The following is a 26,951-nucleotide window of genomic DNA, read 5'->3' on the forward strand; positions in this document are numbered from 1 at the left end:
CTATTAATACTACTACCCCTACTACTGCCATTATCACTACTACTGCCATTATCACTACTACAACCCTACTACTGCCATTATCACTACTACTGCCATTATCACCACTACTACCCTTACTACTACTGCCATTATCACCACTACTACCCCTACTACTACTGCCATGATCACCACTACTACACCATCATGAAAGAAATTAACTTATATTATCAGTACTACTAATGGTGCAAAGGTGTATTACTCCTTTCACATGTAGATGTTTCCAGTTATTTTATTTTTCCAAATATTTATTGAACACACAAACAGATGGGCAGTACAGTATGTGTGTTTTTATTTTGGAAGGGGATGTTTTGTAATGTCATAGTATTATTTTCTGTAATGTTGAGGGGATGTTCTGTAATATTACAGCAGTAGTTTTTGTAACATTGAGATGGCCTGTAATATTACAGCAGTAGTTTTGGTAATGTTGATGGGATGTTCTGTAATGTTACAGCAGTAGTTACTGTAATGTTGATGGGATTTTCTGTAATGTTACAGCAGTAGTTTCTGTAATGTTGATGGGATGTTCTGTAATGTTACAGCAGTAGTTTCTGTAATGTTGAGGGGAAGTCCTGTGATGTTTCAGCAGTAGTTTGTTACTGTAAGTAACCTGAAATCTTACTGTAGATGGAATCATGTTCCTTAGTTCACAACGATAACCTTTGGCTGCTTTTCATTATGGTTAAATGTTAAAGCAGGGTTGTGTGTGTGTGTTAAAGAGCAGGGTGCATCTGTGTGTGTTTGGTGATGGGGGAGTGAGGGAGCAAGGTGCATATGCCGTGTTTGTGTGTGTGTGTGCGCGCGCGTGCGCGCGCTTGTGTTTGTAGAAGTATGCGCTTGTGTTTGTAGAAGTATGCGCGTGTGCACTCATCCAGTACATCAACTGCAGCAAAGAGTGTCTCAATCCAGGGGTGACAAGAGGTCACATTACTATTGCACCTCACTTCTTTTCTCTCTCTCTCTCTCTCACCCACCCACCCACCCACCAGGTTTAGCACTATAAACATTACTCAGAGCAGAGGTGTCACAGGTCCTCTCTCCCCCGCCCTGTCTAGGCTAGAGGACTGGTAGACAAAGGCAGCCACTGGGGCCAGTGTCCACACGCCATTACATAAGTGTTCCCTGGCTTCACAGTCTGTTTACGTCTCTCCGTTTCGCCCTCTGTCTCTCTCTCTTTGCCTCCTTTAGACCTAACCTTCCTCCACGAGAGCTGTAAGTCGTTCCATGGGGAGCTGGTGAACTTTGAGAAAATGGTGAGTATACGTTCGGCAATGGACAGAGTAGCCGTGGAAATGTCTTCGGTCGGACAGGACTGTCATAACGACCTGGTGGACACAGCTCCCCCCGTGACTTACTGGAGTACTGTCTCAATTCACATGTACTGAAGACACATCTTGTTTGTTTCCAGCATAAAGTTGCAGAGATGGTAAGGAGCATCAGACGATACAGGAGCTCTCAACTGGGTAAGTATACAGACACACACACCCACACCCCACACACACCCCACCTGTCTATCTGATTAGTATGAAAGAAGCAAAGCTCCACCCTGCCGTCACAGAACAAAACAGCCCTCAGGGCTTTTCAATCTCACAATTACACTACCACTACATAAGTGCGCACACACACACACACACACACACACAGGCATGCCTAACATGTAATTATATTTTCTGACAAACCTCTTGCATGCTAACTACTTATTTATCTTGTGGTAAACTCTTAGGTTCATTACTTCACATGATGTGCATTCAGCGTAATGTAACATCACCATAACATACCATTAGAACTCAGAACAGCTTGTGATGTTGTTATCGCGTACAGTCAGGCTAGCATTCCGATCATGTCATACCATCATGTGAGATTCTAACCACTCTGGAATATCATTGTTACATAACATTACACAGCCCATCAGAGCTGCCCAGTGTTTCATAGGACTGACATCCAAAGGACTCAGTACAATTATCTGGAGCTCTGCTTGTACTCTGAACTTACAGTAACACAACAACTAGCTTAAGCAATTGGTGTTTGTCATTCGTTTTAGTAATATTGCTGTGAGGTTACGACACTCCCAGCCACACTAATGTCGCTGATGTCTCACAAAGATCCAGATAATGTTATTACATGGCCAACAGTCACAGGAAGGCAGACAGTTGGCAGACCCACAGTAGCCCAGAACAACATTGCCCCTCATCAACCTCATTTCCTGGACAGTTCTATGGGGCCCCACTGTATAGTATTTACAATATAATGTAATCTACAATAATATGTCATTATATAACTCATAGTTATATAGGCCAGTTACATGGGGCCCCACTGTATAGTACATTGTAAAGTGAATGTTTACACTGAGGTAATAAACAGACGATCCCATCCAGACCGACTCACAGCAGTGGATTAATGCATTTGAAATCTGGTCCAGTAGCACCTGTAACATCCTGAATGCAAGACAACTTGTGGAGGTACAACCCGGCCAAAGAGGATTCACTCTAACTAGCATACTGTGTTATTTTTAGAAATGTACCTATTTAAATATTATACGTATGTGATTATTTCCCATTCTGTGATGATGCCCCTAAGCATAGCAAACAAGCTATCGACAAATTCCTCACAGCGTTGATCATGAGGAAAACAATTGAAATGTGTGTTTGACTGAATCGGGTCCCTGATCTAGTTACACAATGTCTGCGCATTAGATGGCAAGTTGGTTTACCTGGTTTCCAAGGCTTCAGGTCCGTCATGACACGAATAAAACCGACAAGACATGGCTGACCTTGAGGAACCTGACCTTGAGGACAAGTAGCGTCTACCTGAAATCAGCAAGATAGGGTTTGTTTTCACTCTGAAATGTCCAATCGCCATTCTGAATGCAGGTACTGGAAGTGCGTAAGCCCTTTCAGGAGTTTTGTATTATATCTAGTGCAATAATGAATCAGTTCTTGGACATATCTTAGAGGGCTTAGTAATAATGGAACATTGTCCCTGTACTCTAATGGACTGTAATGTATCACGAAGTGGACCTATTTAATTACGCCCTCTACTCTATCCCACACACTGTCTTCCTGTTCTCTCTCTCCATCTCCACCTGAATGCCAATGGTTATTTCGTTCCGTTAAGTACAGTTCACTTCACTTCTCTCAGTGGGTAATAGCACACAGGGAGAGATTTACCTCTGAATTCCCTTTCAACACGCCATTGTGTTGTACTGTGGCAGTGAGGTGCAGACCATGTTCTGACCCCCCAACCCATTATTATTATTTTTTTATATAAGCAGTCCTTGGGGCTCAGGGGTGACTGGTGATCTAATCCTCTATAGCGCATTTCTACCATTGAAAGGCGAAGCCTCTCTCCCTCTGCACATTGCTGCAGTGGTGGCGCATTCCAGGACGCGGCGCCGGATTTAAAAAAAGGGGGGGCATTCTCTGTGGCCGTTGATAGCCGGCCTGACAGAAAGACTGTGCTACCGTTGGTTAGAACTGAATCAAACCAGTTCCACTTTGCCTGCTGCATTGTGTGGGCTCATCGTAGGCAGACACTGCTGTGGTCCTCAGCTATTCCTCTGAAAGTCGATATGATGGGGAGTCTGGCCCCTCCCAGTGGTGAGATTGGGGTACTGCGCAGCCACCACGGCTTCTCTGCTGTCCTCTGGGTGACTGAAAGTTGGGGTTGTGATGAACTGACTGTCCTTTTTATGTCTCCCCCTCTCATAGCTATGGATGCGGAGCCTTCCCCCTCCCACCTCCAGACCAAGGCCTATGTTCGCCAGCTGCAGGTCATCGACAATCAGAACCTGCTCTTTGACATGTCCTGCAAGCTGGAGCCCAAAGACATGTGAGCTGGAGTGGGAACAGGGATCATCAGACCTGCCCCCCCCCCTTTCACTGGCATCAACTATGATTGGATAAACTGGCTGAGACTTTTTTGTAACTTTGCTTTAATTGGTGTTTTACATGCTTCCCCCCTCCCCCCTCTTGGCTTTCTTGGCATTAGCCATGGCAGACTTTTGTGTAAAATACTCAGACTGCCGGAAACGGGTGAGAAAAATAACTCAAACTAATTTCTTTGAAGCTTTTTTGGGTGTGATTTACTGAGTTGATGTGTGAGGAGAACGGGAAGTCCCAGGACCTACGTGAACAGCAGATTGGACAGCCATTTTGGACAAAAGATGAGAATTGATTTGATAGGACTGCCAATAGGACAACGTGAATGGATGAATTATAAGCTTTTGCTCCAGCATCAACTCATGCTTTTGCTTTCACATCCAAGTGAAGGCTGTCCAGTTTGCACTGCCACCAAAATGTCCCACCCTAACTGAACCTGACCAGGATGAATCCTTTTAGCCCAGAAGGCTAAAGGTCAGTTTTATTGTGCTAGACCAGTTCTCCTTGGCATTTGACCCCGATACAGACAAACTTGTCCCACCTTTCCTGTGTGAACTAAGACATGAGACAATCCAACCCTGTGACCTCTAAACTATTGACTTTTGACCCCTTTCCTCTCAGTCAGACAACATGGGCACTTACCCCAGTGGCTTCGCTCAGTGAGTCAGCAATGGTCAGACAACAGAAAAGATACCCATTTGCTAGTTTATACTAGTATTTCTGGGCTTAAATAAACCCTGAGTTTGCACCTCTGGACAAAAGCTGCCACTGTGAAACCAGATGTGACATGGTGGAATGTCTCAGAACCCTATTATGTGCCGCATGCTTATTGGCTCCTCACATCAAAGAGCTCTCTCATTGGTTGAGTAAATCTTTGACAGCTAATAATCCCACCCATTCAGACAGAGGCCTCAGGTTCACCATCACGAGAAAAACCCTTCTATATGTACAGTACAGATGATGGCAGGCCAACATATTTGTATTAACAAAGCACTTTTGCCTGACCTCAGGGCACATTTCAATGAGGAAGAATAGTGAGAATTGTTTGTGATTATATAATATTTTCAGTTTAGCTCAGTTCAATATAATTGTTTTCCTTGTATAGTACTGCAATTTAACAAAGCCATTGTCGCAGAACGCTGAACTAAGATGAACAATCCCCTCCACTGGTATTCTTCACTGGAATTACAGTTTCAAAAAAATTCTGATAGATTACTTTTCCCATTTAAAAACAAATAGTTAACACCTGGACTCAGTGAGGTTGACACCACTTGTTTGCCTGCGAATCTCTCAGGATCACTTCCTGGGTCACTGGAGGCTGTCTGGCGACGCCTGTACGATAAAGCTGTAATGTAAATACTGTGTGTAAATAGCTAAATAATATGGAGACTCTATTTTATGTATGATGTTGCGAGATGGTTACTCGTGGAAATTATTGTTTTGTAAATCTGAGAATGGGTGTACAGTTTAAAAAAGAAAGAAAATGGAAACAGAAATGGAGTCTGCTACTATAGTTGAAGTGCATTGATGAATTGTACAGCATATTTTTCTTTCTTAAAGAGAGTATACCCAAATAAATAAAATTACATTTGTTTCCTTAATCTGTAAGCAGTCTATGGAGAGGGTTTGACTGCCATCCATGTTTTAGTTTTTCCTTGATTTCCAGCCTCTCCAAATGCTAACGTTTTAGCATTTGTTTCACCAATTCCAATCAAGTGATGGTACATACATTAGCATTTATAATAAATGCTGTCCAACTCATCCAAAGGTTTCTGAAATGATTATGAAGCTCAACAGTCACTTACAGACAGATTCTATGAAAAAGTCTAAAATGCTAATACTGCTAAGATGACTTTGGGATTTGTTCAACAAATGACTAAAAATCATGATAAAAATGTTGTTTTGCACATCAGTTTCGAATAATTTAGTCCCTTATTATTTGTACAGGGATTTATTTTTTATTTTGGCTATACTCACAAACGTTTGTATTTGAAATCCAAAAATTACAATGAGGTCAGTGTCTGCATTTCCAGGTGTTATTTAAGATGCACACAAATTGGTTTCACCCATTTTAAAATCACAAACGTTTTATATAGAGTTCCCCTATTTTAATGCACCAAAACTGTGAGGACGTTTGGCTTGACAGGTGTTTCTGGTTAGTCTGGTGAGCTCTGTCACATCATTTAAGTTGGCATTAGAGTATTGTCTATGGCTAGACTTGACTGATTGGCTGTGTTTTAGTCTGCTATTTTTACCTCTCAACATGATGACTGAAGCGGTGTCTATGAAAGACAGGAAACCAGACTGTAATATAACTTAAAAACATCGCTAAAATCTAAGGCTTACCAAAACCAACAGAAGGACAAAGGATGGAAACGGGTGAAGCTGGTCAAAAAAGACCTACACTGCATGGCCAAAGCAGACTTACTCTAAGGAAGAAAAATAAATAAAACTGTCTGACAGATCAAAATCAATCTCCAGGAAACTGGCGTGAATGTGTCAGCTACAACCATCTGGAAAGACTTCAACAGCAGAACTGACAGAATACAACCCAGGGTAGAAATTGTATTTAGCTTCAAAAAGGGAAGATAGCCAGCATCTGGTGGGGTCAGAACCAACCTGGCAAAGCCTCACCAGGGAAGACACCCAGCATCTGATGTCAGCACCGACCTGGCACAGCCTCACCAGGGAAGACACCCAGCATCTGATGTCAGCACCGACCTGGCACAGCCTCACCAGGGAAGACACCCAGCATCTGATGTCAGCACCGACCTGGCACAGCCTCACCAGGGAAGACACCCAGCATCTGATGTCAGCACCGACCTGGCACAGCCTCACCAGGGAAGACACCCAGCATCTGATGTCAGCACCGACCTGGCACAGCCTCACCAGGGAAGACACCCAGCATCTGATGTCAGCACCGACCTGGCACAGCCTCACCAGGGAAGACACCCAGCATCTGATGTCAGCACCGACCTGGCACAGCCTCACCAGGGAAGATACCCAGCATCTGATGTCAGCACCGACCTGGCACAGCCTCACCAGGGAAGATACCCAGCATCTGATGTCAGCACCGACCTAGCACAGCCTCACCAGGGAAGATACCCAGTGTCTGGTAGGGTCAGCACTGACCTGACACAGCCTCACCAGGGAAGATACCCAGCATCTGATGTCACTACCGACCTGGAACAGCCTCACCAGGGAAGACACCCAGCGTCTGGTAGGGTCAGCACTGACCTGGTAGAGTCAGGGCCACATAGACTTGCGGGAGTTGCAAAGGATGTGGTTGTGACCAGATACTAAACGCAAGTTCTGTCCCAATACTTCATGTGCTCTTAAATAGTACAGCTTAGAAATGTGGTCATTTCAAAATGGTGAAACCAATATATACACACACACCATTGAATAATAAAAGGTTTAAAATACCATTCACTTAACTTTCAAATATTCAGAAACTATTTCAATTTCAGAAAAAACATTTGTGTAAGTGGAAAACATTCCCTTCTCTCAATAATTACAGAGGACAATGCATGTATTTGTGCCTTTGTTGAGCTTCACAATCAGTTTAAAATTATTTTGACTGATTTAGCAATTTTCCATGTATAACGCTACTATCAGTACTTGGACTTGAATGGGATTCCTGCCACAAATGCGAAAAGGTCAGCATTTTGAAGTTAAAACAAACTTTGATGGCGTACCTTGCCCACAAACAGCTTACAAAGATGAAAAATGTAATTTTGGTGAACTACCTTTAAGTGAGATGGGGTGGGAGGGGATTTGTTTTTGTATAGAAGTCAGTGTTTACAGTCATCTCTCCTGAAACTCAGATATTAGACATGGCTCAAGGTTATATCAGTGCAGTTGTATTAATCAGTGGATCTGGGAGAATTTGTTAGGTAGTAGCCTCTAAGACCAGGCAAGACATGGAGGCATGACATCACAAAACTAGGTAGGTCATAATACTGCCACCATGTCCGGTGATTGGATTAGTCACTTTGCCAATTTCTAACGTGTCCATTGTGATACGGTATGGTTTGATACGGTATGGTTTTTCGTTTACACCATCTTGCAACTATGTACACAAGTAAACAAAATATTAAATGTGGGCACAAGACACGTGTGAACTTGCAATAAAAATGTTATATATACCTATATCTCTGTATGTAGTTATATAGTTTCCAGTGCTATGCAGAGAGGGCTGAAATGCTTCTGGGATTGTTTGATTAATCACAGTTTGAGTCTTCAATTCCATTGGTAAGTACAAATGTAGGTTTGGTTCTAGCCACGTTTGATGGGGTGCTTGGAGTCCCTACTCCAAATCAGTTATTTATCAGCCCTCCCGGCCTGGAGCTGAGTGCTCTTCCACCTAGCCAGTCGTCCCAGATCCAAACAAGTGCTTAAGAGTTTGGGGCATCTATCTGCCCAGTTTACCTTGAGGAGGTCCATTACTTTGGCCTCAGCTACTACGTACTTAAATAAAGCCTCTTATGATGACACTGGTGTTTGTTTATTCTGTTACATGAATCTTGTGCCACGCCACAGACAGCTGGAGCCTAAAAAAATCTTTGTTTCTACAAAATCAGCCCGTTGTTTTCTTCCCAGTTGTTGGATGTCCACTTTGCGTTAACAACACGGTTTCATTGCAGCAGCTCCTGACAGGCTTGAATTGAAGATCCAGAAATCGAATCCTCCAAGGTACTTGACATTTGAAACACTGGGTAGGTAATAAAAATAAAAAGCACGTACAAGGACACCAATTTAACTACCCTTTTAAAACCTCCGGCAAGAAACGTCATGTCACAAGGAACTGATGGAAATCACAAATAACATTTCACGTTTAGATGTTTCTTAATCTCTGGCATTTTAATTGAATTGAAACAACATGATGACACAGGATAAAAAGCAGGCCTGGATTAAGCTAAGAGTGGGATGAGGGGCATTTAGGATGCTTGTTAGCCACTAATCCTGGGGTCCATAAAAACTATACATGAGGTGAGAAGAGAAGGAAGGAACACGAACAAGGAGGTTCTCCCAATGTGAGTACAAACTGCTCCCATGGCTAGAATGGCCCTTTGGGACACAGGGAGTAAACATCTAGAGGGACCCGGACCTACTGATATATGGAAAGAAAGACCAGTTCTGACAAAAGCCCGCACCTCACAATTTGTTATCGCAATTATCATCTATCCCCTGTTTGACTCACAAGTGTTACAACTTTTATACATAATGACAAGCAGATCAATAGCTAGGCCTACTTTATTACCCATATGAAGTATCTGTGAAGTTATTCGATAATTATACGATTAGAATTTTGATTTTACAAGTCCTTAGTGGACAAGTCTGGTAATAAGGCAAAACAGCAAAGAAACAACAGGAATTAAGAGTACAGGATAACGATTGACCTTTAAGGGGGTTTTCGTGAGCAAGGACAGTCCAGGGCCACCAACTGAAAAACAGAATAGGAATTTGGCCAGAATTTGATCCAATCGTGCTTTGTTGACAAGACGCCATTTAAAATAAGGGCATTTTCAGACTGAACCAACAGGTGCAGCGTTAACAATGAGTTAAGGCGGTTGGAATTGTCAACAAAGTGTTATCAGGTACAGCCCCAACGATATTTCTGGGAGGAGTTAACAGGAACCAATCACAGGCCTTGAAGAAACCAAACAGAATGTCAGGCATAGCGTCTTCAAGACACCCCTTGACAAAAAACTGGACGTACAAGTCTGCAGTTAGCTTGGCCATTCAACCCTTGGCACAATGTGTACACAGACTACATACAGGAGTGTCCTCTCTCAATATCATCCAAATCAATAATACCCAACATCTATGTCCCAAATAATGGCACCATATGTGGATACTTCAGGTATCAACAGCCTTTATCCTGTGGAGTACAGTTTTTCGAAAGCATATGTTTAATTTTCAAAAACACAAAGTTAGATAAATGGATAAAAACAGAAAATAACAACAATAATAATTAAAAAAATAAACTCTTGGATTGCTTCAAGTAGTGTGCTGCCTCATTGGCTGGGTGTTGGGTGTTTTAGTGTTAATGTACGCGAGTGTTTCAGCATCCGGCAGCATGCAGTGGATTTTAAAAGTTCCATGTCATTTAAGCCAGCAGGGTTGTGGTGTTCGCATCAGTGGCTGTGAAACGGTTTCAGTCACCCTGACTAGCGTTAAAGGTACCGTAATACTTGGTTTGCTTCGCATTTAGGAAAACCAACACGCTTTCCCTCATGCGTTTTACCCAAGACGGAAATTGGGGGGTGGGATGACAACATGCATCTTGTTAGTTTTTTCTGAGTATGGATGGAGGGAGGGAGTCCAACAAATGTCAAAGTGTCAAATATACAGATGTGTATTACTGCTAACAGCCTCAGAGAGCTTTGTCAAAGTCCATCATTCCAACCAATCATCGGAGAAACTAGGACAACCTAGCAAAAGGGGAACAGAAAGGAGGATGTGGGCTTTTCACTCTTCAGTTCTGCCCTGTCCCGTTTCCGCTGGCACTTCTGGGGAAAACCTGCAATAACTACAGTCCAACATGGTCTGCTTCTGCAAAGTTCTGTGCTGTAAATCATGTACTTAAGAGAATTCTCAGTCAATGTCAGTTCCCTCCATCGACAGGGGAACCTAAGCAGTGTGGTCCCCAAAAGTAAATCACATTTAGACACTTAGTAATGGACTGAATGTAATTTGTGTTAAAACTACCAGGTTGTAGAATCATTAGTGTTAGAACCGCCAGGCTGTAGAGTCACTGGTTTTAGAACCGCCAGGCTGGAGAGTCACTGGTGTTAGAACCGCCAGGCTGGAGAGTCACTGGTGTTAGAACCGCCAGGCTGGAGAGTCACTGGTGTTAGAACCGCCAGGCTGGAGAGTCACTGGTGTTAGAACCGCCAGGCTGGAGAGTCACTGGTGTTAGAACCGCCAGGCTGGAGAGTCACTGGTGTTAGAACCGCCAGGCTGGAGAGTCACTGGTGTTAGAACCGCCAGGCTGGAGAGTCACTGGTGTTAGAACCGCCAGGCTGGAGAGTCACTGGTGTTAGAACCGCCAGGCATAAGAGTCAATGGCGTTAGAGCCTCCAGGCTATGGCACCAATAGTGTTTGGTGTTCTGTCTTCCAAGTAGAAAACTAACTGGTGTTCTCTAGTTTCCATGGTGATATTGGCCTTCACAATGCATACTCTGATAAGAGAGGAAGTCTGTCCATTTTGATGACAAAGTCTGTGTGGCATGGAGAGGAAAAGTGTTGTCCACCCACAAAAGCCTGGGAGCACTGTCAAAGGGTACGTTAGTCTGCCTCCCTCTATTAAAAAGGCTAGTTCACCCTGGCAGAGGTAAACCGCCAACACCCAAATTCAAATGGAGTGATACGGCCACAGAATTAATTAAAACATAATTGTAGCACTTCTCTAACATCCCTCCCTTCCTTCAGAGGTGAAATGCACACCTGTTCCTCCCTAAACCCAAAAGACCCGGCTGGGCCGTTCAAGTGTGAGCATGTGAGCGAATGGTTGTGGGGTTTAAGCGAGATGGAATGTTGTCAATTGAGGTGCATGTAGGTACATGTTAATATGAAGTGTGTGTTCGTGTATGTGTGTATATATATGTGTAGGCCCTAGGTGAGAAAGTACAGTGTGTTTATAGACATTAATGTAGAACCCTGGTCTCCTGTGCAGTAGAAGGGATGTGGTCTCAGTGTTCACCTTCCCACAGGCGGCGCAGGAGGAGCTCCCATCATCACTGTCAAAGATACACGTCAAAAAATCAATACTACAGGCCTGAAATCCATGGTATAACACACATTATAGACTGGGTGGTTTGAACCCAGAATGCTGATTGGCTAAAAGCCATTGTACACCGCAAGCATGACACTATTGTTGCTGCTAACAGCCCTAACGGCTCGGGCACACGTAGGCACTTGGTTAACGCTCAGACGGGAGAGCAATTAGAGCCTCGTTCTGGTTGTCCTGTTCACACAGACTACTTCACGGCAGGGAAACACTGTGCAGTCGTTCAGTTTTGCACACAGGCAAGAACAACCCCATGTTTGCTCTTGTTGACTTTTGCTCAGGGTTCCTTTTCCGGTTTTTGGATTGGCACAGAGCTGCAGTCTAGCAACTTGCTATTCAACAAGAAGAAACGGTAAGCGTTAGACGCTAGCAGTAGGTGGCTATTAAAACACAACAAGAGGTGAGTTAGCGATCAGAGGTAAGATGAGCATAAAGTGGTAGTAAAGCCTCGCTCAGACCTTCAGCGTCTATGCGCTGTTATACCCCCGAAGTTAATTTATTTCAAATGGAACGCTGCGATTGGCTTGCAGCATTGCAGTGCAGGAGGAGTTGCAGAAATGCTGGTCTATTATATGCATTGGATTTATCCAACATTTGCCTCAAATTGTATGCATGGAACCAATGCGGAAGTAGTAGCTAATGGTGAATGTCAGACTTTTTTTGCACTTATAGCAAACCTTTTCTCATAATTTTGGAGTCAAATATTTATCCTCAAATTTAGCACATCAACTTGTCCAAACGTAGACATCAATAGCAACCGAGCGAGCTAGCCAACGTCAAGGGTACAGACTGGTGGCTAGCTAGCTAACGTGACCACACTATACTAAAGTGCATGGACACCAAGCTAGTTAGTTATTATCATCATCATATAACCTACCAACTTGTCCGTGGGTAAATAAATGTAATCAACCCAGCTGCTTGTAATTTCTTTAAATCTAGAAAGCCAGCTTATCACAGTAACATTAAAGGGATAGTTAGTCCAAAAATCCTATTTTTCTGAAAATCACCTACCAAAAATAGTTATTCTGGAATGCACATAGTAATTTTTTCCCAATCGTACATTATTCAGCTCTGTCCCACGTTATTAGCATCGTCCAAATTCATGAATGGAAATGGTTTGTCCCACTACAGCAAAGCAGCATTGCAAGTGGAAAACTACACCAAAACACTCCAAACTAAGACTAGTGGGGTTGTTTAACTCAAATGAACATTACAATGTTGTATTCCTCGAATAAAAAGATACGTTTCACAATATAATTGTCATTTCAAATAAACTGGTCCTTCCTGTGTTAACCGGCCAGTTTTGTTCACAATTGCATCAATCCGCATGTTCTTGAATTTCTTCTCTCCCAAAAATATTGGAATCAGAATGGGGATTAAATAACAACCGAATTCGATAATCAGAATCGCTGAAATTGAAATGATACCCAACCCTAGTTCTTACCCTGTAACCACGTTTGATAAATGCGTTGGTTTATTTTTTTACTGGCACGGTTCAAAATGCTGTGGCACAAATCTACAGAGTAATTTTTCAAAGTAAGATTTGAGCATGACATGTGAGAACCGCTAATATTATTACCAGGATAGGATGTGCCACAAATGCAAATGTGTTTGTAATTTGTAAAAAAAAAAAAAGGGAAATCCAAGCAAAAGCATGGATGGCTGTTAAAACTTGTCGATAGACTGCTTAAAGTTTAAGGCCAATATGTACTTTGATGAACTATCCCTCAGGCAATAATGTGTCTGGAAGTGAGCCTGCACCTCGGTTTGCTTTGCTGGGGTAGATCTTGGTGAAGTGGCGGTACTCCTCCGGTGCAGGAAAGTCATGAAGAGGATGGAAAGAATACTTGGACTCAAAGTCATCTGTGGGGAGAGAATTTCAGGAAAACACACAGTTGAGCTCAGATTGTCAAGTCAAGTGTTGTGGTCAAGGGAATTAACAGGGTCAACAAAGGGTAAGAGAGGAAAGGATGGGAAGAACTGTTTCACCTGAAAGAGCCAAGGACTATGGGCTTTGAGGCGGAAACAGAGTTTCAGTTACCCTAATCCAAGTTTCCAACTTATATGTATAGGTTTTCTCCAAATCAAATATATAGTTTTACTTTTTTACAGTTCAAAAACTTTTCTTTGACAGCAACATTTCAAATCTCAATCGGGAAGGCTCCAAGTGGATTGAATGACTAAAGCCCAGTTTATTGTTGATGAAGAGGGGAAACTGAGTGCGAGCTCATCAGACTCAAAATGTATTTTTGTTGAAGACTCACCTACGAAGGAGCGGGAAATGGAGTTATGTCCATTGCGGATAGGTGGGGGAGGGGGTGGGGGTCCGGCAGGGGTACGAGAGGGAGGAGGAGGGGGAGGTTTTCCCCGGCTATGGGGCTCTGAGGGGCTACCTCTGAAGGGGGGTGGTGGTGGAGGAGGGGCATCCCGACCCCCATTTCGTTGAGTCGACCCAGGTGGGGGTGGAGCTGTACAAAAATAAATACGGTATGAAAGCAGCAGCCATTACTGTGTTCATTACGACACAAAAACTCAAGCCTTATTACATTACAACAGCTTTGGGAGGAACGCTGGGAAAAACACCGTAGGCTCGTCATGACAAGGCATGTTTCGGATTATAAGAGCAATGCCGTGTTATTTCCTATCACCTGCCTGCATCATGTTCTGTGAAATTTCAGGTACATTTACATTTGAGTCCATTAGGGACACCCTAATCCAGAGCGATATCCGGCATATTGAGGGGGAAATGCTGTGCTCAAGAGCACAACAGCAGATTTCTTCTTTTACATTTTTAAAACAGTTTAGGGATTAGACACAAACTACTACTAGGACATCTAGGATATGCTTATGTTACAGGAGGTGACTGACCGTCCTAGAAAGAAACACAGCCATAGAACAAAAAAAAAGCAGAATTTCCAAGAACTGAATGGACATGAATTGCTGTCTCTAACCCATTAACATGAAAAAAATAACCCAGGGGAAACACTGACCAAAGCAGGTTGAAGGACAGCTAGAGAACAAGCAGGAACATACCTGCTCCTCTCCCGGGGGGCTCGCGGGCTGGAGGTGGTGGGCGTCCGCCTGAAGGAGAAGGGGAGGGAGGCGGCGGTGGAGCCGGGCCTCGGGTCGGAGTGTGACCCGGTCCGGACGATGGCCTCTTGCTGAGGGAGTTGTGTCTCTGGGGCAGTTCCGGGGCGGCCTCGTTCACTGGGCTGGAGGGTCCGTTGGTCATAGCCTGGCGGTACGGCGGAGGAGGCGGAGCCAGGGAGGAAGAGGAGCCCCCCGACGTTGGAGGACGCCGGTTGTTGTTGGGAGATGCGGGTGGCTTAACGGGCAGAGGGGGGGCGTTGTCACGGACCGGGGCCGGGGACGCACCCCGCTGTCCGGGCGTTGGCGGGAGCGGCTTCTCCCGGTTGTAGGAGGGTGTGACCGGGGCTGCCTTCTGAGTCGGGGCGGGTGGAGCGTTGCCCCGGCGAGACAGCGGGGGTGGAGGTGGTGGCGCGGAGGAGCTGTGCTTCATGCCGCTGTTAGGGCTGCCTCCGCTGAGGGGGCGGGACAGGTCGGGGAGGGAGGGTCTCTGGGAGCGGGAGTGCTCCGGGGAAGAGGCCTGCTGGGCTGGGACGTCCGCATCGTTCGGGTGAACAGCCGGTCCCAGAGGTCGGGGGGCAGAGGAGTGCGTGCCGGGAGGTGTCAGGGCTTGAAATATACATTTGAAAAATACGGTTATCAATGCCTTGAGTCAGGCAGCATCATTTCTTTTCGACGCTCGCTCTTGAAGTATCCCTTACTCATAATCAAATTTCAACAATTAGGGTTAACTGCCTGGCTCAGGGACAAGATTTTTCATCTTGCCAGCTTGGGGATTTGATATAGTGACCTTTCTGTTATTGCCCTAACTTTTAGGACTCCTGCCGTCCCATGAGGATATCTCTCAGTTCAGAGTTTAATAGAGACCTGCTGAACTTCATTATCATATGGTTATTCAGCATAATCCATTTTCTAATATTCCTTCTGACAGATGGCCCTGCCCTTCACAGCAAATCTATGTCCAACGCAGACCTGAAGGTTAGAGAACTCCATGCCCTCATTACTGCGAATCAGCAACGCTCTTTCAGCAGTGTCAGTGACAGATCCATTACACCACTGACCAATGACAGGGTTGTAACGGAGCGCCTGCACTACACATTCAAAGATCAGTGAAAAAACGCTTCACTTATTGAAATAGTGCTTTGAGTCTGAAATGTTCCACCTATAATGGTAGAACGGTAACGAAAAGGGCTTATCCAAACTTTTTAAATGAAATAGAACATCTTCAGGGGTTCAAAGCATTTTCTTTTTGCTTTTAACATATGGTTAAATTGCAAAGCGCACAAACCAAAAGTAGAAACTACAGTTTGTCAAAGCATACCTCCAACTGGTTGTAATTTTGGCACACCTCCATGGAAAAGGCCTCCCATTGGCTGAACGGCCCCTGACAAGCCTCTGCTGCCTCCCCCCTTCGACTCTGTATGGGGAAGAATAACACCGTTACAGGCATCACAATAAACCACCACGTGTACAGACATCCTTAACCACCTACATGACAGTGGCTGTCTGATCTGTAACTAGGGCAGTCACAATTATGACATTTCAGTTGACGATTAATTGCCACACAAATAATTGCGATTAACACTTTAAATGTCTATATTGTAAATATTATGCCACTATTATAGGGTAAGCCTAATAATATTGTAAAAAGACACATGGTGGAACCGGAGATTGTTCTTCAGATTTGTGATGTTTGCTCTTTTGAGGGCCACCTTTCTGGAGCAAATCCGGCAATTTGCCTCCTCTAAATTATTGGGCTCATCTATTTCAATTTGGCTTAAAACCAAAATGCACCCAGAGGGGTGCAGTTCTGTTTGGCGTTGGAACTACCTCTAAATCAATGATGTTAACCATTGCTGTTCACAAAACACAACGGCAAAGCAATGACAATAACATTTTGCTGAGCATAACCTAGATAACTGAAACAACCTTCCTTACGTAGCAAAACATATTTAATATATATATTAATATGCAACTTATTTCTATCCATACATTTTAATGTGCATTATCTAATTAGCATTTTATTTAGGAAATAACAAAATTCGACTAATAATATTAGTAAAAATATTTTACACAAAACATACTCCGTTCGGAAACATGAATTTGGAATCAAAATATTGTGCAAATACATAGTTAAAAAATCATTATCTATAAAATTATTGCGATCCGGCTCAAATAATCTCCATCAGGCAATTATATAATAATTGCAACAGCCCTGTCTATGACCCTACAGAGTTCACCACCACCTGGTTGTGCTAGGCACTTAACCTCCACATAGTAGAATATCTGATGAGTGAATGTCTAAAACATGAGGTTGACCCTCATTCAAAAAACTACTTAGTGTGCAGGCTTTTGAGCCAGCCGGGCTCCGAAACAGCCCAGCTCCTAGCGTGCAGCCCGATCCAACAAGTTATTGATTTTAACATTAGACATTTGGGGTTGCCAGGCAACGTATTCTAACAACCTGACTGCCTAGCTTATTAAAATAATTGAGTAGAGACCACCCAAATAAAGGTCAGTAGAGCTGGGGGTTTGGGGGCCGACACACCGCCATTCCTGTATACCAGTCTCTCTTGCTTATCAACTTTATTTTCTTAATATTATTTGAGAATACTGTCTTAACATCATTCTCTAATAACGGTTCATGAATCACACCCCAGAATCCTAATAAAAGGCACTAGCTACTAACTCATGAGGCAATATGAATTCCATGTACAGTACAGTGTATAGTATTGCATTGGGGGTTAAAGACGGGGTAGAAAATATAGTTTTGCTGGATGAAGCACACAGTGCCCCATAATTTCACTTTATATTTGTAACGTAAACTCTTGACCATTTCATACAATACATTCACTTGCAGAGAAACTGTTGCAGCACAACAGTTTCTCTGCAAAAAATATCCCTTGTACATTACAGTGGGGGGATGGAAAATATGGTGTGGTTAGAATAACAATGCAATCCTTCTCCAACGCTAATGAGGACAAAGAAATTGATAACAATAACGAAATTAAAATAGGATATATTTTTATATTAGATATGCTCTCTAAATAACTCAGTTAAGCTCTAACTATTTCCCCGTTTGGTACACCTTATAATATTCTTTAACTCATGTAAAGTATTATTTAAATAGTGATTTAGTTTTGTTAATTGTTTTTCTTTGAAAATGTACACAATACTCACTATAAAAACACCACAGACTTTTATTTTGAAGGCAAAATACAAAAACCGGAGGTCTTATTGTTGCTGCTGAATCTCTAATGTTTCCAGCGTGAAGCTAATCTATTGTAGCCGATTGTAACAGTTTTGACAGTTGGTTAGCTAGCTTGCTTCTTACCTTTAGTTGTCACTCAGACAATGGCTGCCTTCTTTATTTCAATGTGACAGCCTCTTACTGACAGTTCAACACAAACGTGTACATGCACAGACATAGCTAGTTACATTTCTCTGACCTCACTCGCTAGCTTGATACTCTGAACGTCGGGTGCAGGATGTTGTTGGTCTGCTCTGATGCTGGTGCAATAGTAAACTGCGCGTGATGGTAAATTGCCCTCAGCTTGGAGAAAAAAAAAATGTATAAAAATATACAGTGTTTCTGTGGCAGCGCATCATATTTTAGCAGCGCCGGGCCATCGCTTTTATTACAATAAGAGGGAAAACTGGCCCATCTAACATTCAATAAATCATATTTATTTGATATTTCTTCTTTTACTTATAATAGTTAAGTGGTAGTCAGACATGTTGATATTTAATAAAATACATTTGATTCATTTATGTATTAATTTACACTAATTCAGTTCTAAACACCTGACAATAATAGGTAGAGAAAGCAGCCTCCACTGTCATGTAGTTAGCTAGCGCCAGCTAACAGAAGCTGACATTACCACATATTACAGGCTTAGCAACACATCACCCTGGTAACAGGGAGATATGCGGCCTTACTTTCTATAACCGGTGCACTCCTGTCATTGACCACGCCGACCTTCTTCAGCTTGGCGCCTTTGTGAATGTCAGAGAGTAGTGCACCTCTGCCTTTGGCCTCATCTCGATTCAGCTTGGGTGGGGTGGTGTTGGCCTGTGGGGGGAGGGGGGGGGGGGGCAGAGTTAGCTTAGCGCAGGACACACTGACGCCACAGAGTACATACCTTGACAGGGAACAGCTTGCAGAAGGCCTCGTCATAGTCAGTGCAATGTAGCCAGGTAGAATGTTTAATGTTTACACGGGGCTACATCACAATTAATTTGAATAAGGATATTATATAATTTATATATTATTTGAGTAAGTTAGGTTACATCGAGTCATTACAGCCTTGCAACCTTTCTGCTTCTTGAAAATTGTCCATACAGTAGAAGTGCCCGTTTCATAAATCCATAGCGACATGCATCCCTGAGGTCTGCAGAGATCCAGTCAATCCACTGCTCATTATGTGAGTTACTTCATGTGTAAGGATTTAGAGAATGATTACTGGAGCAAGCAGCACTGCATCGTTAATCACTTGAATAAACCGCACGCACGCACGCACAACACCCTGTTTCTCACAGTGCACTACTTTCGACAAGAACCCTGTGGGCCTGGGTCAAAGGTCGTACCCTATTAAGGGAATTAGGGGACGAGTTGGGACTATAACTCTGGTTGGACTTGGCAGGGAGAGGTCAGCACGCATCAGAAGCCATGGGGAAAGCAGGCTTACTTTCAATTCTAGTAGTGTGCTCCCTCTTTACAAGTGGAAAAGAGAGAAATCCAGCTTAACATCATGAAAATGGACTTCTTTCACAAGGGGTAAAAAAAGGGGCTTTTCCCTTTCTCTCCTTCAAACAAGAGCATACAAATCCCTTAAAAAAACACCCTGCAAGTTGACAGGATGTTTGGTCCGCTAACTGATGTGATGTTGAGTACATCGTCTAACATACCAGATGATTTGGTACTTCCTGTTTTGACTTCAGGAATTGTAGCCGTTGCATTGGTATAAAGTAACAAATAACCATTAGCTAAATATGTCCCTCGCATTGGTTTGATGGATATGGTTCTTTTGACATACTGACATAAAACCTTTGCATCCAGGTGACACCTTGCATGTATATATATTATTGCATAATATAGGGCAGGGCAATTCAACTGTGTGTCTGGTCCCACCAGCGCCAGAGTTTAATAGCCTTCACTTAGTGTCAACTTGCTCGGTCTAGAGTGGATGTATTATGTTATTTGGTCTTGTGGTGAACAAATCTCAGTTTATAAAATCCTCACAGTGCATCCAGCCAAGCTGATGTTATAAGATGCAACTTTACAGTCTTTTTAACCACACTGATATCATTGGGGACATAATGGTCTGACCATTGGATTTCTTATGAATGTATCTACACAAAACAAATACACCCTATAGACAAAAATGTGTTCTTACCTGGCTGAAGGTGGGGGGTGGAGGGGGACCCCCGGGGGGTGGAGGGGGAGGGGGTGGAATTGGCATTCTGACCCTCTCAAGTCTTTTGGGTGTGCAGTGTTCTTAGATAGACTAAAACTCAGTCACCACCTGCAATAATAATGCAGAGAATCCCATTTCAGAGTGATCTAGGGATGCACAGCAGTATTGTCTTTACACTGCTCAAAGTAACTGGGGGTTCTCCTCCCAGACCTGGATCAGGACATCAGTGAGCTCCCGGACAGTCTGTGGCGTTACTTGATGGTGTCGGATGCACCGTTACATAACGTCCCAGAGGTTCTCATTTGGATTCAGGTCTGAGGAACGTGAGGGCCAGTCAATGGCATCAATGACTTCATCATCCAGGAACTGCCTACACACTCTGGCCATATGAGGCTGGGCATTGTCCTGCACCAGGAGGAACCCAGGGCCCACTGGACCAGCATAAGGTCTGACGATGGGTCTGAGGATTTCATCCTGGTACCATACAGCAGTCAGGGTACTGTTGGCTAGCATGTGGAGGTCTGTGCGACCCTCCAAGGATATGCCTCCCCAGACCATCACTGACCCACCACCAAACCGGTCATGCTGGATGATGTTGCAGGCAGCATAACATTCACCACAGCATCTACAGACTCTTTCACATCTGTCACTTGTGCTCGGTTTGAACCTGCTCTCATTTGTGAAGAGAACAGGGCGCCAATGGCTGGTATTTTCTAGTCGAGGTGCATGTTGCTGGGCTGTGAGCACAGGTCCCACTAGAGGACATAGGACCCTCATGCCACCCTCATGGAGTCTGTTTCTGACAAATTGGTGACAAGGACACTAGCAAAATACTCAACCGATTTCTGGCATCTACACACATGTGGCATTGTTATTGATGACGTCTTGACTCTTCGTTTGCAGGCTAGCTTTTCTAGTTAATAAGCTATGCTAGTGGAAAACCAGCTATCTTACCTTAGTCAGATTGAATGTAGCCAGATTAGCAATCACTGGCAACCTTTAAGTCGTCCAATATTCCGAAATCTCAAAATAAAACGACTAGCTTGCTAACGTGACGTCTTGTTTTTAGGGCGGCCTAGATCGATTAGCGGGAACATAATTTTCTAATCCAACGTTAATTTTTGTTATTTTAGCTAGTAGTAGCAAGCTGACAAACTAGTTTTCGTACATTACTAGCTAGTGGGATTTGCAACACAGGTTATCTAACCAATGAGAATACAAACTTAAGCAATTGCAGTGACCCTGCTTTAACGGGATACCTTATTCACAGCAGGTCATTATTGTTGTAATGTAGAGTTACTTGTAAGGTACGACACATTCTAACGTTACATAACGACAATCATAGCATACATGTTGTGAGCTTATCACGGCTACCTACCAATCGTGTTAGTGTGGCCATTACGTTAGCTATACTACTGTAAGCTACGGACTCTCACAGGAACTCTGCTGCTAGCTAGCTGGGTTAGCCTGCCAGAGTTGGCAACCCGTGCAAGTGAGCTTAAATTTGGCTTGCTCCAGCTATATCGCTTGCAAATGCAACTTACTTGAGTTTGTAAGAAGCTCTCAGTTCCCTCATCTTCAGTGTGTTTGCGTTTTAAGATGGCCATTGACATTTCGCTAGCATTCGAGCTCACGTCCCTTCAATTGCTGCAACGATTTGCTAAAGCAGTGATGAGTGTTCAACCAGTGTTTTTAACCCGGAAATGTACACTGCCAATGAATGCTGCAGTAGCTTCATCAAAATGGAGGAAGGGTAGTAGCTTCTACTATCTCTGTAATATATGCAGACTCTTTCATTTGCACAATGATGTGTTGTAGTAGGATACTCTTCTTTTTTTATATTTAGTTCTTGAATGCATGGTCGGAAGAGGATGAGAAGCTGCATATCAAGTATCTCACGCAACTGCAATACTAGTTATGCCAAGTGAGCTAGTGTAGGGGGACGTTGTCACTAACGTTATTACTTGTTGTTACTAGTTTCATATTCTGCGTTGCGCTGTATTCTGTGGTTCTCTATTTCTTGCTTTTCAAACAGCAATGGGGGTGGGTGTGAGTGATGGAAATGCCATAGACATCTTACTCTTCTGTGAATGTCCATAACGTCCGCTTGGTGGCAGTAAGCCTATACTATTGAAAATACTTCTGACTGGAACGGGCCGGGACTGGATACCGCACTTCGATAACAGTAGCAGGCCCTGAGAAGTTGGGTGCCACTTTGGTCAAATAAGTGTGTTCTTCGATTGACCTTCAAACTTCTGTATATTCAGCAGTCAGAAATCTGACTGAAGGTTGCTAGTTATCCCCCTACTGAAATCTTGGGATCCAACATACAGTGGGGAGAACAAGTATTTGATAACCTAAAAAATTGTCAGTGTTTCCTACTTACAAAGCATGTAGAAGTCTGTCATTTTTATCATAGGTACACTTCAACTGTGAGAGGTGGAATCTAAAACATAAATCCAGAAAATCACATGATTTTTAAATAATTAATTTGCATTTTATTGCATGACATAAGTATTTGATCACCTACCAACCAGTAAGAATTCCAGCTCTCACAGACCTGTTAGTTTTTCTTTAAGAAGCCCTCCTGTTCTCCACTCATTACTTGTGTTAACTGCACCTGTTTGAACTCGTTACCTGTATAAAAGACACCTGTCCACACACTCAATCAAACAGACTCCAACCTCTCCACAATGGCCAAGACCAGAGGACTGTGTAAGGACATCAGGGGTAAAATTGTAGACCTGCACAAGGTTGGGATGGGCTACAGGACAATAGGCAAGCAGCTTGGTTAGAAGGCAACAAATGTTGGTGCAATTATTAGAAAATGGAAGAAGTTCAAGATGGCGGTCAATCTCCCTCAGTCTGGGGCTCCATGCATGATCTCACCTCGTGGGGCATCAATGATCATGAGGAAGGTGAGGGATCAGCCCAGAACTACACAGCAGGACCTGGTCAATGATCTGAAGAGGTCCTCTCTAGGTTTCTTCCTAAAATTCGACCTTACGGAGTTTTTCCTAGCCACTGAAATTCAACACTACTGTTGTTTGCTCCTTGGGGTTTAAGGCCGGGTGTCTCTGTAAAGCACTTTGTGACAACTGCTGTTGTAAAAAGGGCTTTATAAATAAATTTGATTGAAGAGAGCTGGGACCACAGTCTCAAATAAAACCATTAGTAACACACTACGCCGTCATGGATTAAAATCCTGCAGCGCACGCATGTCCAGGCTCGTCTGAAGTTTGCCAATGACCATCTGGATGATCCAGAGGAGGAATGGGAGAAGGTCATGTGGTCTGATGAGACAAAAATAGAGCTTTTTGGTCTAAACCTCACTCGTCGTATTTGGAGGAAGAAGAAGGATGAGTACAACCCCAAGAACACCATCCCAACCGTGAAGCATGGAGGTGGAAACATCATTCAAAGGGGATAGGATGACTGCACCGTATTGAGGGGTGGATGGATTGGGCCATGTATCGCAAGATCTTGGCCAACAACCTCCTTCCCTCAATAAGAGCATTGGAAATGGGTCGTGGCTGGGTCTTCCAGCATGACAACGAACACACAGCCAGGGCAACTAAGGAGTGGCTCCGTTAGAAGCATCTCAAGGTCCTGGAGTGACCTAGACAGTCTCCAGACCTGAACCCAATAGAAAATCTTTGGAGGGAGCTGAAAGTCCGTATTGCCCAGCGACAGCCCCGAAACCTGAAGGATCTGGAGAAGGTCTGTATGGAGGAGTGGGCCAAAATCCCTGCTGCAGTGTGTGCAAACCTGGTCAAGAACTACAGGAAACATATGATCTCTGTAATTGCAAACAAAGGTTTCTGTACCAAATATTAAGTTCTGCTTTTCTGATGTATCAAATACTTATGTCATGCAATAAAATGCAAATTAATTACTTAAAAATCATACAATGTGATTTTCAGGATTTCTGTTTTAGATTCCGTTACCCGCAGTTGAAGAGTACCTATGATAAAAAATTACATGCTTTGTAAGTGGGAAAACCTGCAAAATCGGCAGTGTATCAAATACTTGTTCTCCCCACTGTATTTCACAGATTATCATCCAATTCTATTGTGTTTCCCTCAAATCCTAGAAAAACTGGACTATATAATGAAATGAAACATTTTATACCAACCCTGTAATTTCTGAGAACTAGTATGGATATATTTTCCTGACACCCATGAACCACAGTGACTATATTGGCATTGTTGAAATCTCTAAAAGCTTTTGATGCAGTGGATCTTGATGAAGTACTACTTCATAAATCACATCCCCACAGATACCATGAATATTTACAAGTGGCCAGGGAGTTAAGATTTCTGATCATGAAGAAGTTGCATTATGCAAATGTTCTACTGGGGCCAGGATACTCAGTAGGCTTCAAACCCAGCCCTGGACCTTGAGACAGTTCCACTCCAACCCACTCAGTTGGCTCTATTGACATGGGTCAAGTTTCATCTGGTAAATTCCTAGAAGTTTTAATCGATGACAATTGAGCTGGATTGTTTCTAGCAAATCTATTGCTATTGTCAGAAAGATAGGTGGTTTTGTAATTCAGGATTCCTTCCTGTTATAAAACATTTAAATGTACCAATATTTAACTTTTGCAATATTGTCCATCGGGCACATGTATGTCCAAAAGAAAGGTGATTTAAGCAATTTTGAGCGTGGCATGGTTGTTGGTGCCAGACGGGCCGGTCTGAGTGTTTCACAATCTGCTCAGTTACTGGGATTTTCACGCACAACCATTTCTAGGGTTTACAAAGAATGGTGTGAAAAGGGAAAAACATCCAGTATGCGGCAGTCCTGTGGGCGAAAATGCCTTGTTGATGCTAGAGGTCAGAGGAGAATGGGCCGACTGATAGAAGAGCAACTTTGACTGAAATAACCACTCGTTACAACCGAGGTATGCAGCAAAGCATTTGTGATGCCACAACATGCACAACCTTGAGGCGGATGGGCTACAACAGCAGAAGACTCCACCGGGTACCACTCATCTCCACTACAAATAGGAAAAAGAGGCTACAATTTGCACGAGCTCACCAAAACAGGACAGTTGCCTGGTCTGATGGGTCTCGATTTCTGTTGAGACATTCAGATGGTAGAGTCAGAATTTGGCTTAAACAGAATGAGTACATGGATCCATCATGCCTTGTTACCACTGTGCAGGCTGGTGGTGGTGGTGTAATGTTGTGGGGGATGTTTTCTTGGCACACTTTAGGCCCCTTAGTACCTATTGGGCATCGTTTAAATGCCACTGCCTACCTGAGCATTGGTTCTGACCATGTCCATCCCTTTATGACCACCATGTACCCATCCTCTGATGGCTACTTCCAGCAGGATAATGCATCATGTCACAAAGCTCGAATCATTTCAAATTGGTTTCTTGATCATGACAATGAGTTCACTGTGCTGAAATGGCCCCCACAGTCACCAGATCTCAACCCAATAGGGCATCTTTGGGATGTGGTGGAACGGGAGCTTCGTGCCCTGGATGTGCATTCCACAAATCTCCATCAAACTGCAAGATGCTATCCTATCAATATGGGCCAACATTTCTAAAGAATGCTTTCAGCACCTTGTTGAATCAATGCCAAGTACAATTAAGGCAGTTCTGAAGGTGAAAGGGGGTCAAACACAGTTTTAGTATGGTGTTCCTAATAATCCTTTAGGTGAGTGTATACATTCAATCTACAATATAAGTTCTAGTCGAAAACAGTCAAAATTCTACTTGGGTTGCTATTCTGGTTAGGACTGCTCTTTCTATTTTTGCTTTTAGTTTAGTAGTTGTTCAATTCTTAAGTATATTAAGAATGTTTTGTACTTAGGGTTGCAGTATATGTTTGAAGTGGTTTCTATTTAATATCCAACCACACATGTGCATTTTCTTTTTACTTATTTTTAATGTTCTTTCATTGAACACCAAAGGCTCTTTCATTGGCCTCAATTTTATTTTTGTGCAAATAAAAATATTAAACTGACTAAGCCACTAACTAACTGACTGATTAACTAAACAACTGACAAACTAAACTGTTTTATGCCCTAACTTTAATTAGTTGTGTGGCGTAAAAGCTGGATCTCCACCCTCACACTGATGCACATTGACCATAGTGCAGTGACAGGGGTGCAGTGGCAATGGAGCAGTGACAGCGATTGCAGTGACAATGGTGAAGTGACTGTGGTGTAGCGACAGTGGTGCAGTGAAAGCGTGGTTACATCCACAGAGGACTAGTTTTTTTCTTTTGGTTCATGGGAAATGGGTGGAACCTAAATGTACTGTCTCACGTCCAGCAGCTAGAACCTACTCAGCTTCCTGGTAACTCATGGGGGCACTGTTGGACAGAATTACCTTTGGATTCCATCTGCCTGAAGTGGTTTTGAGTGGACCCTGTGAGTGAAAGTAGTAAAAGAGACCTCTGGTACAGCATCCATATTAGGAACATTATCATTCATTCCCAGAAACTTTGTTCTTCCTCCTTCAACGTCATCCCTCCTCTAGTCAAGTATCACCCGTTTAAGCTTCCCTGGTCAATCGTCAGCCCTCCACTGGTCAATCGTCAGCCCTACCCTGGTCAATCTTCAGCCCTACACTGGTCAATCGTCAGCCCTACCCTGGTCAATCTTCAGCCCTACACTGGTCAATCGTCAGCCCTAGGAATGATAATGTTCCTAATATGGATGCTGTACTCTGGACTAAAATAAGACCCACTGAGCCATAACATGCACATGAGACAAGC

General features: G+C 43.3%; 2 protein-coding genes across 5 annotated transcripts in view; one reads left to right on the top strand and one right to left on the bottom strand.

Moving 5' to 3' along the window:
- rapgefl1 (Rap guanine nucleotide exchange factor (GEF)-like 1) overlaps positions 1 to 8,408 on the top strand; it is a 31,528-nt gene extending 23,120 nt beyond the window's left edge. For all 3 annotated transcript variants that reach the window (XM_010874674.4, XM_010874673.4, XM_010874675.5), the window contains exons 13-15: positions 1,225 to 1,289; positions 1,445 to 1,499; positions 3,744 to 8,408. In XM_010874674.4, the coding sequence (XP_010872976.1) occupies positions 1,225 to 1,289; positions 1,445 to 1,499; positions 3,744 to 3,868 (245 nt within the window). In that variant the 3' untranslated portion in view covers positions 3,869 to 8,408. The remainder of the gene's footprint in view (positions 1 to 1,224; positions 1,290 to 1,444; positions 1,500 to 3,743) is intronic.
- A 348-nt stretch (positions 8,409 to 8,756) lies between these two features.
- On the bottom strand, positions 8,757 to 21,970 carry wipf2b (WAS/WASL interacting protein family, member 2b). Of its 2 annotated transcripts, XM_013136098.4 has the most exons (8): positions 21,759 to 21,970; positions 20,194 to 20,322; positions 18,737 to 18,869; positions 16,119 to 16,214; positions 14,744 to 15,406; positions 13,975 to 14,178; positions 13,472 to 13,573; positions 8,757 to 11,660 (listed from the first exon to the last, which is right to left on the bottom strand). In XM_013136098.4, exons 2-8 carry the CDS (start codon positions 20,257 to 20,259, stop codon positions 11,620 to 11,622), a joined length of 1,305 nt encoding a protein of 434 aa, XP_012991552.2. In that variant the 5' UTR covers positions 20,260 to 20,322; positions 21,759 to 21,970; the 3' UTR covers positions 8,757 to 11,619. The 2 variants fall into 2 exon arrangements, with proteins under 2 accessions (XP_012991552.2, XP_010872978.2); XM_010874676.5 differs by lacking the exon at positions 20,194 to 20,322 and having other exon boundaries at positions 21,759 to 21,967.
- Positions 21,971 to 26,951: the final 4,981 nt, after the last annotated feature.

Source organism: Esox lucius, chromosome 11 (assembly GCF_011004845.1).
Source record: "Esox lucius isolate fEsoLuc1 chromosome 11, fEsoLuc1.pri, whole genome shotgun sequence".
Taxonomy (NCBI): domain Eukaryota; kingdom Metazoa; phylum Chordata; class Actinopteri; order Esociformes; family Esocidae; genus Esox; species Esox lucius.